The sequence below is a fragment of the Diabrotica undecimpunctata genome, chromosome 5, assembly GCF_040954645.1.
Source record: "Diabrotica undecimpunctata isolate CICGRU chromosome 5, icDiaUnde3, whole genome shotgun sequence".
Taxonomy (NCBI): Eukaryota; Metazoa; Arthropoda; class Insecta; order Coleoptera; family Chrysomelidae; genus Diabrotica; species Diabrotica undecimpunctata.
The window spans coordinates 106,999,450-107,013,469 of record NC_092807.1 but is presented as its reverse complement, the minus strand read 5'-3'; the positions used below and the strand labels follow the sequence as shown (position 1 = coordinate 107,013,469).

General features: G+C 33.3%; 1 protein-coding gene across 1 annotated transcript in view; it reads left to right on the top strand.

Moving 5' to 3' along the window:
* The window catches only part of LOC140441653 (uncharacterized), a 32,032-nt gene extending 21,635 nt beyond the window's left edge, over positions 1-10,397 (top strand). Inside the window, exons 4-5 of the mRNA XM_072532517.1 lie at positions 3,855-4,300; positions 9,923-10,397. Coding sequence (XP_072388618.1) covers positions 3,855-4,300; positions 9,923-10,225 — 749 coding nt within the window. The 3' untranslated portion in view covers positions 10,226-10,397. The remainder of the gene's footprint in view (positions 1-3,854; positions 4,301-9,922) is intronic.
* The last annotated feature ends 3,623 nt before the right edge of the window (positions 10,398-14,020 follow it).

Here is a 14,020-nt window from a genome sequence, read left to right as displayed (position 1 = left end):
AATAAGAATATATATATATATATATATATATACATATATATATATATATATATATATATATATATATATATATATATATATATATATATATATATACGCACATATATATGTATAAGCAGTGAATAAACAATGGAAAGGGGTGGAATACCTTTCACATTGTAACTACTGAAGATCTCAGTCAGATAAGAGAAAGAAAGAATCAAGCTAGATATTAACTATTCCACATATTATCGGACACGTTTGGTTTTGTACTTAACAAAATAGCATCAGTCCATATTTGTAAGAGTAATACTCATTTAGAAGGAATTGTAAGGTTCTTTGAATTAAAAGAGAAAGTCATAAAGTGGCCTTTCATGAGTGAAAAAGAGATGATAATGTATAAAAGTGATAATAACATGTAAAGTAATACAATATCGATGGTAAATACAGCTAGCCAGTTTTACATAGAATTGGTCAAAAAATGAAAAATTCACATACTGTAATTGTTAAATTTTTTCAAATGCGAAAAATCATGTCATGTTTTTGCTGTATTACTAACTATCATTCTACCACAATTTTACAATTATTTCTCAATCTTCAATCCTTCCTACTCACTTTTCAACCCCACTCTATTAAAAATACAGACAGTTGTAAGACAGCAAACAAAAAGACTCTCTCTTGCCTGTGGTCTATCGCTGATAACGGACGCTCTCTCTTCCCTGTTAACTGTCGATGGCACAGGGGTGTTCTTTCTACTGTTGACTGCCGCTAACTAACTCTCTCTCTCTCTCCCGCTTATAGTTACGTAAAAAATACCTCAAATACTGTTTTAAATCGTGTACAGATGCAAATGTGCTCTATCTCGTGATCTCGGTGTTAATACCGCGATAATTCCAACGTATTTACATATATATATATATATATATATATATATATATATATATATATATATATATATATATATATATATAAATATACTGGACCAACTTATCTCTCAGCAAAATCCACCGCCCATTTCAAATCAACAACCTTCTACTGTTGTTAACAATTTCTTAGATATTCACATATCCGATTCAGCTACCAAAGCTCTGTCAAAAGGCTTCAATTTCTCTGTCACTCCTCTTTCCATTCCAACTGAGAAAATTATTTGTCAAACTGAAGAAGCTATTTCCCATCTTCCTTCCGACCAAGCCGAAGTTGCCAGACAAGATGTTGCCAGAATTCTCCGTACTTCCAAACCCCCACCTTCAAATATCAGTCTTTCAGAAAGACGTGCCCTCAAAGAACTTTACAACAACCCTGACATCGTCATCCTTCCGGCCGACAAAGGTAATGCCACCGTCATTAACTCTTCTAACTATTTCGATAAAATGTCCGAACTTCTGAATTCCACAGAATACAAACATGTCCCAAATGATCCAACCACATATCTAGAAAAAACGCCCAAATCCATTATAAATAAGTCTACTCTACCTCCAGACCTCAAAAAATCTCTTATACCCAGAGAAAAATCATCCCGAATTCCAAAGATATACGGCCTTCCAAAAATCCATAAACCCAATGTTCCCCTAAGACCCATCGTCAGTGCATACAACTGTCCCACTCAGAAATTGGCAAAACATCTCGCTTCATCCTTACAACCATTAGCCGAAAACGCCTCGTCCTTTGTCAAAAACTCTTTTCATTTCATTGATCTTCTGAAAAACTTTTCTATTTCACCCTCAGACATACTAGTCAGTTTTGACATTGACTCTTTATTCACCACCATTTCCATCGATGAAACCATATCCATCTTGGACTCTAAACATCAAATTCCCCAAGACACATTATCTCTTATAAAACACTGCATGTCAAATATATATTTCACGTTCCAAAATCATTTCTATCGTCAAAATCAAAGGTGCCCCAATAAGATCGCCCCTCTCTCCCGTAATAGCAGATATATACATGGAACATTTCGAAACAGTAGCCTTGTCCTCGTCAAATTTCAAACCCACCTGCTGGTTACGGTACGTTGATGACACCTTTGTCATTTGGCCCCATGGTAAAGACACATTAGATCTCTTCCTCTCCCACCTGAATGGAATACATCCCAGCATTCAATTCACGATGGAAGTTGGGTATGAAGCGTCTTTGCCATTCCTCGATGTTCTTATTCAGAAATGGCCAGTCACATCATCACCCCGCCCAACTTAATTCAGTCATCAACACTCTTATTTCCCGTTCCATAAGACTTAGCGACAACAATCACAGGTCATCCGAAATCAATTCAATAAGACAAACACTCCTACAAAACGGCTACCACAAAACCCAAATCAATAGAAGCATTCAAAAACTTCTAAACCCCATTCCATCCAAAAAAGGAAACTTGGCGCCGGATCAACCCAAAATCTTTCTACCTTTCATTAAAGGTGTCACTGACAAGATCAGTAGAACTCTTATCCCTCTTAATATCAAAACCATCTTCACCACTCACTCCAAATTGTCCAATCTCGTCAGATCCGTAAAAGACCAAATCCCCAATGAAGACCATGGTGTCTACGAGATACCTTGTTCCAGTTGCCCACGTACATACGTAGGACAGACAAACCGACGAATCCATAACCGTATTTACGAACATTCTCTATCAGTCAAACATTCCGATACCACTTCAGCCCTAGCCCAACATCATATTCAGACAGGCCACAAAATAGATTTCGTAAAAGCAAAAACCATCGCTCCCATCCGCTCATTAAAAGCGAGAATCATTCGTGAAGCTATCGAAATCGAAAAACGGCCTAACAGCTTGAACACGCGCGATGACGCGAAACGATTGCCGGCAACATGGCGACCCCTGCTTCAGCGACCTCGAGGCCACACCGCTCAGGCCACGTCAGTTCAGACCACGTCAGTTCAGACCACGTCAGCGCATACCGTTCCCGCGCATACAGCGAGTATAAAAGCAGCCACACAGGGTAAGACCGGTTGTCACTCGACACTAAAGAGTAGGCAGATTGAGACCTCAGTGCCGAGAGACCGTTCTTGCAATATAGAACACGATACTGGTACGTCTCGAGTGAGGGAGTAGGCAGATTGAGACCCCGAACTCGAACCGAACCGTATCACTCTTGATAATGGCTCCAAAATGGATGCCGAAACGTCGAGTTTTAAATTCTCAACGCGGTTCTTCCCGAGAACACAGTAATTTTCATATATATATATATATATATATATATATATATATATATATATATATATATATATATATATATATATATATATTAATATATATTCTTCTTCTTGTAGTGCCTAATTATTTCGGATGTTGATAACCATCATGGCAATCTGTAGTTTGCACACTGCAGATCTGAAAAGATTTGTGGTTGTTGTATTGAACCACGTACGTAGATTTTTCAGCCAGTAAATGCCTTCCTGATCCCCGTTTTCCTTCTACTTTTCCTTGTAGAATTAATTACATTAACCCATATCTTTCGATGTTCCTCATGATGTAACCGAGGTATTCGATTTTGACTGTTTTTATTGTGGCTAGCAACTTTTTCTTTTTGCATTCTTAATAAAACCTCCTGGTTAGTCACGTGCTAGGTATAGGATAATTTAAGAAATCTACAATAAAGCCATATTTCAAAAGCCTCACTTTTCTTGCAAGTAGCGTCTGTGAGAGTCCAGGACTTAACTCCGTACAACAGTATAGGAAAGATATAACATCGTAGTAACTTGATTTTTATGGGTACTGATAAATTGTGGCATTAAAACAGCTCATGAAATTTTATTAAGAAACAGTCTAATATTATTAAATTTTTTTTATGCTGTGTACATTTTAACATTTTTTTTTGTCTTAATAATAAATTATTATAAAGTTATATTATTATTTTCAGGTGTAGTGAACTCTGTTGGAACCTTCTTCTTCGACTCTATGAAACCGTTCGTACTTCGTGAAGCAAACACGAACATGAGAGCAGATATTAACAAAGAAATTAAAAAAATGGGAAAAACTTTCCCCAACTCGATTTCTCCTTTCGACCAACTCGTGTTTGAGATCAGACACAAAGTCAGAAGCTTGGGATATGATCCTTTTTTAGCACCCGACTACAACACCACTGCGGGTATCTTTGAGATAACTCTTAGTAATACCTGGGTCTCTGGTTTAGCATCGTTCCATAGAACCAAAGATATCAAATTTGAGATGAAAAACAGGTCTATTAATGCTTTGTTGGAGCTGGGTACTGGGAAACTGTTGGGCACCAGTAATTGGGATATTAATATAGTAGCAGGAATTTTATCTAAGGATGGATCCGTGGAATTCTCTGTAGACTATTTTAAGGTAATTGTAAAAGTACTCTTTTTTGCGTTTCCATATACTTGCTTAGTTTTGCAATTGTCATACTTAAATTAGATATTTATTAGTTAAATATCATTAGAGCAATTAACTGTTATAAGAATTATATTTCTGTTTTGCAGAAATACGTGATCAAAATGAAATTGTGATCAAAAATTCTAAAATTTCAATCCTAATATTGAAAGTAAATATTAAAAAGTGGTAAATACATTAATTCCCGCTGTCTTCGTGTGGCTCCCGACGCTGCGCACAAAATTTAGTATATTCTGAACTTGCAAAGAGTGAAGTGTACTTTCACAAATAAACCTACGACTGCAATTATTCGACGTAATTTACAAATTTTATGGTTAAATATAGTACGGTATTTCTCTAAAATATACGTAGTTTGTACGTAATTTACATATAATATCCAGTGGTGTATATTTAATAAACATTAAGTATTTAATTTGGAATGACACAAATACGTTTTAAACAATTTCGCGCAATCGGAGTAGGGTAATTTCGCGCAGCGCGGATTTACTCCATGTTAAATGTATAGTAGTAGGTATTTTACATTTTTGAGGCCAAGAACTTATCACAGAAGAAGCAATGAATCCAGTTATAAAGAATGTCAATTTATTTTCAATAAAAGCTGTGCGATCTGGACGAAAAATAAGGAAAATTGATGGTCTATCAGAGTCAACATTAAGAGACAAAATAAAAATAGCAGATACAAAAAAGAAAAGGTGGGCCCAATGAAAAATAGGAAGCAGAATTGACGGAGTACATTTTAAAATTATCCAAAATATTTTTTGGTTTATCTACAGATGAGCTTAGGAGACTTGTATTTACCTATAATAGTATATATTAATTAGATTATTGATAATTAGAAAATAATATATGCATGTTTTAATGCAGAACATAAAACGAAAATTATGACCAACCAACCAGAAGAATTAATAATTACAATTGCACAAACAACTATAGAACAAGTAAAAGAATATATATATATATATATATATATATATATATATATATATATATATATATATATATATATATATATATATATATATATATTTGGGACAACTAGTTAAATTAAATAAAGAAAATCAGACCAGAGAAATAAAGAGAAGGATACGGTTGGCTTGGGTATCTTTCGGAAAACTTTTCTGTATACTAAAAAATATGAAATACCCCCAATATTTAAAAACAAGAGTCTTCAACCAATGTATACTTTCTGTTCTCACCTACTGTCCTGAAACTTGGACGTTTACAAAGGAAAACATGGAAAAAATAGCAAATACCCAAAGAGCCATGGAAAGCAAATGCTGAACATCAGGCTATCAGACAAGAAAAGAAATACTTGGATCCGCAACCAAACAAAAGTGACCGATGTATTAACGCAGATAGTAAAACTTAAGTGGAAGTTCGCTGGACATACCATAAGACAGAAAGACGACAAATGGAATAAGATGATTATACACTGGAGACCATATAGTTACAAACAAAAAAGAGGAAGGCCACAAAAATGTGGCGACGTGGAAGAAGGAAGAGGAGGCCTGTGTGCAAAATTGGACAGCAAGAGCTGTATGGATAAATAGATAGAATGCAGAACAAACGGCCAAAGATTTGTTAGCACTATTCATAAAGCGATATCCACAGATCAGGTTACACCAGACTAAAGTTACAAGTTTGAATAGAATTATCGCATTTAACTTGGAAGAGCTTGAATTATTTTTTAATAATATTGAAACAGTGATGAATAAATATAAATTTACTCAAGACCGTATTTTCAATACTGACGAAACTGGTATCACTACTGTATAAAAGCCAGTAAAGATTTTGGGAGAAATTGACAAAAAACTAGTAGGTTCAAGGACTTCTTAAGAAAGAGGTAAAACGGTCACTATTCTTAATGCATTCAGTGCTTCAGGGTTTTATGTACCACCAATGTTTATTTTACCAAGAAAAAGAATGACTGAAGAATTTCAACAAAATTGGCCTGCAGGTGCTTTTTGTAGATGTTTAGATAATGGCTGGATAAATGAAGCGTTATTTACGGAATAACTAAAACATTGTTTTACCGTAAACCGTGTAAAACACCATGCAAAACCATCCAAAGAAGAACCAATATTTTTGATTCTAAACAATCATCCCAGCCATATATCATTGGCATCATATAATTTATGCAAAAACAATGGCATTGTGTTGGTATCTATACCTCCCCAAAACCGCCCATAGGCTACAGCCCTTAGATTTGGCATTTGATACTCCGTTCAAAAAAGTTTATAATAAAGAATGTGACATATGTATAAGAGCACATCCGTTTTAAAAAAACTCACTAAAAATTAGCTAGCTGAGGTATTTAACTTGGTTGATGTAAACGTGAAGACAATGGATAGAGCCATATCTGGTTTTAAAGCTGCAGGCATTTTTCCATTGCATTCAGGAAAATTCCATATTGAATTAGATAAATCAGATGAATTTGCTCCAGTTATATCAAGGGAACATATAGTTCAACCAAATATAATCGATAAAAAAGGTCAAAATGTTAGTGGATTCTAGCCGGTTCTGGTTTGTCTCACATTTATTCTCAATCATTATCTAATGGTTGTTCCTAGTCATTTCCCAAAAATACTAGACATTCCCATATTTGTTCAGCATCAGTTCTCAATAACGCTGAGTCATCTCAGCCGATATCTCCTTTAACATGTTGTTCAGTCTCAATGTTTGTCTTCAAGTTTGGATATCTCAATTATACAAATAGATTTTTTTCCAGATATTACAAACTTATAACCAACCACGAAATAAAGAAAAAAATCCTATATTCTGAGATAATAACGTCAACTCCAATGAAAAAACAATTGGATGATGTTGAAGAAAAAAGACAAATGAAAATACTAATTAAGTAAAGTGCGGCATCAGTGCCAACATAAAATCCAAAAATGTTTTAAACAATGAAAATATAAAAAGTAAAGGAACTCCAAAAACCAAAAAAATTCTCACCAAAAACACAAAAATGACATGTACGAAAAGTAAAATTTGATCACAGATCAACTATGATACCGAAGCACGTTATGCTCTGGATGAGCACATGGCCACTGCTCCGATGTAGATGGAGCTGAAGATTATATTTGTGACAATTGTAAAAATTAATTTCTGCTTTGTTTTAACCGGTTTTAATAAAAAAATATACCATTGTAGCGTATTTAATTATGCGCGGAGTTATCCCAAACAATGCGCGGATTTACCCACTCTACGGGGTAATTCCGTGAAATGGCATGATTTATAAATGATTGCATTACTGACAGTTGATTTACTTGGTCTTACATATCAGTCATAATTTATACTTTTAAAGCAGAAAAGTAAACTAAAGTAAATAAAAGAAGCTGAAGTTGTTATGCTAATAGATTATATTAAGCTATAATCTTGCTGTGATTTTTTTAGTTAATTATGGATTATTGAGCTGCTGTTTACTCGTTAGTATTGGTATGTTCTTCTTTGAATATTGGTAACCAGACCACTAGACTCCGTGTTTATTATCCCAAACATTCACTGCTATTTAATATTCACTATTAAAATTGTATTGCTTATTTCTTTTGTAATTTAATTTTTTAGTGTTTTAGTTCTCTTTTTGGTCCTTTCTTTTTTTTTTGACCTCGCTATACACTGTGTGTCAGCCAAATGGAATAAATTAGCTAATAAATAAATGAGGGAGTATTCGAAAAAACGGTCGAATAAGTCGATTAGTATTTATAGTTGCGCATTTTTGTCCATAAAAACTTTTTATACGGGGTGTATCAGATAACGGTGGCTAATTGACGTAAACAACTGCGAAGATAGGAACAGATGGTGTTTAGGTATCGGACAACGTCGAAAGACGTTCTAAACCGATGTATATATATATATATATATATATATATATATATATATATATATATATATATATATATATATTAATTAATTTTTAGATTCCTCAGATCATTTTAGACATTTTTTGAATACAATGTCCTATACCTATTTTTGACTGTTTCGGATATATTACGTAAAATGCAAAAATTCACATTAAGAAAAGAAAATTATTTATTTGTCGAAATAAATGTCTTAATACACGAGCTGGGCCATGTTAGGAAGATAAAAAAAGAAGCTGCCAATGCAATAAGTGAGGATACCAAATTGGCTGTTATGCTTGAGTTTGAGGAACACCCACATATATCTGTTCGAAAAGCAGCCCCAGTATTCGATATTAGCTATTCATCGGTTATTCGAATATTACAAGAAAACAAAATGCATTCCTATAAAACTATGCCCACTCAGGAGCTCATAAAAGATGATTTTGACAGGAGAAGGTATTTATGTGAACAAATGATTGCAATGTTAGACAGCAATGTGATCCAATTAGAACATGTTTTGTTTTCTGATAAATGCACCTTTACTCTTCACGGTCAAGCTAATCGCAAAATTGCCGCTGTTGGTCCAGGAAAAATCCTCACTGGACGAGAGAAGGCAATACTCAATACCCTGAGAAGGTTTTCGTATATGTAGGAATTATTGAAGATCAGATCATAGGTCGCTTTTTCATAGATGTCAATTTGAATGGCGACAATTATTTAGCATTGCTATAAAATAATGTAGTGTCAAGGTTGGCCAACTTGTATCCTGATCCAGGAAACCCACAAGTTCTAGCGAATATGATATGGTTTCAACAAGATGGAGTTCACCATTCCACTACCAAATCCATGTCCGGCATTACCTCAATCAAATATTTCTAATTCGTTGGATAGGGAGGCGAGGATCGATAGAATGGCCACCACGATCCCCCGATTTGACGCCATTTGAGTTTTTTTTATGGGGATATGTGAAAAGTATAGTATACAAAAATTAAACCCACTGACTTAGCTGACTTACGAAGACGAATAACGTTTGCGATTAGATCGATCACATCTGAGATGTTGAGTAAAGTTAGAAGAAATTTCTATTCACGGTTAGGGTATTGCCAAGACATTCGTGGGGAGCATTTTGAACATCTACTACATTGACATTATTGTAGGTAGGTATAGGAGATTGTATTCAAAAAATGTCTAAAATGATCTAAGGAATCTAAAAATAAATAATATACAGGGTGTTCTATTCTAGCAAGTTGGCATTGGCCACCATTATCTGATTAAGTTTTTATGGAAAAAAATGCGCAACTATAAATACTAATCGACGTGTTTGACCGTTTTTTCGAATACTCCCTCATTTATTTATTAGCTAATTTATTCCATTTGGCTGACACACAGTGTACATGTAAAGTTATTAACTAATTCGTTTAGTATTACCTGTCGTTTTTATTTGCTTCGGTAAAGATAATCACATCCATATAAAGATTTTCTATTTATGATATTGTTGTTAATATTGTGTTTTACTTCAAACGGAGGTAATATTGCGTTTGACTCCCTGTATATATATATATATATATATATATATATATATATATATATATATATATATATATACCACGTATACTTAGACTTTTGAGATATTAGGTTTGATTTTTAAGTATAGCAGAGAGCTAACCTGTTGCTACAGATCTAATAGTTCTATTAGAAGGGATGTTTTAATCACTCATTTTTATTTATTCAGGTCCATATAAACATCAGTCAGAACACGGATACTTCAATCCCACCATCCTTGGAAGACATTCAGTTAGAACTCGGAAACATACAAATTCGATTCGACGGGTTAGGAACTGTGGATTATCTCATTGAATTCGGGGTCAATGTTATTCCAAACCTCTTGAGGTATCAAATAATGGATGCTGTGGAGAAACCCATAAAGTTTAAAATCCAGGAAGCCTTAAATCAAATTACAATCGAGAAGCTGATAAAGCAGAATGCCGAACAGCTGGACGCTGGGAATTTCGATAATATGAAATTAATTATATGATATTTATAACGGAATAAAAATCTATTAAAATTTGTTGAACGAGTATCTGATTTAAATTATTAAATATTAATAATAGTTTATTCGTAAAGAAATTGTATAAAGTTATCCACTTTTTAGTTTAGTTATTTCTCTTATGCTGTAAAAGATGTTTACCAGTAAAAACTCAGAAAATCCTATTTTTCATTCAAATATCCAAATTAACCATGCAAGGTCATTAGCGGAAAAACATTAAAATATAAAAATATCAAATTTAAATATTTTCGTACAATTTTACTCCAGTTGTCAGAGACAAAAATGCCACTGAACCTCTAACAATTATATGAACAAGCTGAATTTTGCTGAGAATGTTAATTTTGTTTGCTAAAAAGTTTACTAATCCAACTCCCCAGCTTTCCACTAAAACCAACTCTTTCCTTGGGAAAGAAAACGAAAATAATCGATTTGATGATGATGATGTCGCTCGAGAAGTATATAAGAAAAACCCGGAAAGCCCGGAATCTAAGTGTGCAATGTTTGCATGACAATGTACTAGAAATGATTAAATCAAATACCTCAGCAAAAGAGATTATAGGTACATTGGAAAATACTTACCAAAAGAAGGGAATTTCGACACAGGTTTAATTTCAGCAGAAACTAAGGTAATTTAAATACTCAACAGGGTCTTTAAATATGTTTTTAACAGAACTTAATCAAACTGTGTATAAACTTAAAAGTGCAGGGGGTCAACGAATATATCACTTAGACCCATTTGTAGTACCATGAATTTTCCTTGTAGTGAACTATCAAAATTTTTATTAAATATTTTAAAACCAATTGCAAATAAAAATGACACATTTATAAAAAATACACAACATTTTTTAAATAAATTATCCAATATTGAATTTAATTCAAATAATACTTTGGTAAGTTTTGACATAAATAGTTTATTTACGAATGTGCCATTAGATAAGACGTTAAATATAGTCAAGACAAAATTAGAGAGTGATTATACATTGGCAACTAGAACAAAACTAAACGTATCAGCTATAATGGAGTTAATAACATTATGTACTGATAATACATATTTCCAACTAAATAATGAATTCTATAAACAAAATTTTGGTCTAGTTTATGGGCTCTAGTTTATCTCCATTATTAGCCGATATATTTATGGGAGATTTTGAAACAAATATTATTTCTAAACAAAATTTAAAACCCTCAGTATGGTGAAGATATGTAGATGATGTATTCTCAATATGGCCTCATGGATCAGAGTTGTTGGACACATTCCTAAATGATATAAACGATAAAGAAGAGACAATAACATTTACCATGGAAAAGGAATATAATAATAATACACTACCTTTCCTGGATGTTTTAATCTTTAAGAACGATACTGGATACGAAACTCAGGTGTATAGAAAACCAACACAGAGCAACAGATATTTAAATTTCAAATCAAATCACAATAGTAATATTAAAAAGGGAATCATTAAATCCTTATACGATAGAGCCAAAATTACTTGTTCTAACGAAAATTCATTCTTGGAGGAAAAACATTTGTTAACATCTGTTTTATTAAAAAATGATTATCCTTTATCGTTTATAAATAAGGAATTTTCAACAATCGATCGAATAGAACAAAACAACTTAGAACGAGATTCTACAGCATATACAAGGAATAATACGAGGAAAATAACAATACCATACATAAAAGGAATATCGGAAAAGCTTAAAAGGATAGGAAATAATTCAACATTTCAACAACATTCAAAACAACAAACACGTTGAGATCTATTTTGTCCAAAACCAAACCTAACAATGAACAAGAAAGGACAAAGAATTGCATTTATAAAATACCTTGTGAATGCGATCAGTTTTATTTAGGTGAAACATCAAGGCCATTAAATGTTAGAATAAGTGAACATCAATCCTATATTAAAAATAGAGAATTTTTAGAATTTTTAGAGAAGCGGCTCTAATTATGCTAAATGAGACCAATTGTGTCGCGAATTCCTCGGCAGAATGTAGTAGGATCTGGTTGCCCATATTGAAAGAGGAAGTTATTAAGAGGAAAATACCAGTATTGGTAAGTCAGTAACATATAGAGGATACATCATTTATTTTTTTTAAATTACAAACATTTAAAATCAGAATTTGGTGTTTATTGAAGGTAAATTAAAAGCACGACCAAATACTTACCATGTCGGGATAGTATTATGAGGTTTTTTTTCCCTGGTTTTTCCATCATAATTTACTATGGAATCACTAACGGGAGAATTTTACTGTCATCGTCGCATGTGTTTGTCTTTTTAAAGACGAATTACATGCAATGATCTTTTCTGACGAATATTCTCAAGTTAAAGTTGATTTCATGTAATCGAATGAACTATCTTATAAATAAAGTCGTCCCAGGAACGCAACTCAACAATATTGGCAATATTATTTTAAACTCGTCTACTTTAAAATGTAGAATGTATGTCTGAATTGTCAATATAGATGAGTCAGATAAAATTAAATTATTAGAAGAATTTTTCACTAAGTAACAAAAAAACAAAATTTGTTTAATTTACTAATGTTTGTATTTTGAGAACGATTTCCGAAGTGGAAATTGAAACGTCAATAAACGTACTTTAACCTTTAATTGTGGCTTATTCCCATTTAAATAATAATTACTTTAAACTGCCACAAGAAAATAGCTTCAGAACAATACTATTTTATAGCTTCTAAATTGTTAAATCTACAATATAACACATTGTTTAGAGAATTCGTTAAGTATTGAACAATCTGTAGGTACAAATCCGAATGCCAATATTTCAAAAAACCACATCGTGCGTCAAACACTGCCCATTTGTAGCCGACATGTCACCTCGTGGTTGGACTAAAATTACTTGTCCGGTATTATGCGAGTTCAGGAAATTTTACGTCTCTGACAACTTAATTTAATGTAGGCCGTAAGGTATGCTCACAAAGGCATTAATTATCATGGGGAGACAGGTAAATATGGAGTAATATACCGATGGAAAATAAAGCGGCTAATGAGGACAGGACAGCAACAATAATCAAACATAATCCTCGTAGAAAGGTTTATTTCTACAGTAGCACAAGCTAGGAAGTTATTGACTCGTCTTTGTGGTTAAAATTTATAATTTATGTATATATATTCATATATATATATATATATATATATATATATATATATATATATATATATATATATATATATATATATATATATTATAAGATTAAATCTTCTAGCAAAAGCTGCTATCGCTTTGTTGAATTAAATGGCCAAATAATTATATGGCCTAAGAGGACAAATTCGTTAAACTTTCAGTACTCAAATCGGAATCAATAAAGTGTTCTGAATCAGTTCGGCCTATCCCAGCATCATCAGACACTTGGGCTGATACAAATTCAAACTCAAGCAAGCAAGCAATTTGACTGAACCCAGCCTGTGAGATATGTTCACCCCTATGAATTACGTTCGGGTGTAACAATTCATTGGAGCGAGGTGTGTTAACTCGAGTAAAACAGGAGTCACCCCACCTCGCTCCAATGCTCCAGACCCTCCCTTTCCCCCTATAGCACCCTGATGCGCGATAGGGGCACAACTATCAGCCAAATGCTCTTCATGTGGAGGTACTGGGTAATGGAACCCCTACATGGTTCCTAACCGATTTCAAAACTCGGTTAGGAAACCATGTTGGGGTTCTATTACCCAGGTATTCATATCCAGGTTCTATTATTCAGGTACAAATTCAAAATCGGAAAGTCCAAAGAATGTCTCCTAAAGCTTCACCACTCCAGTGGTTA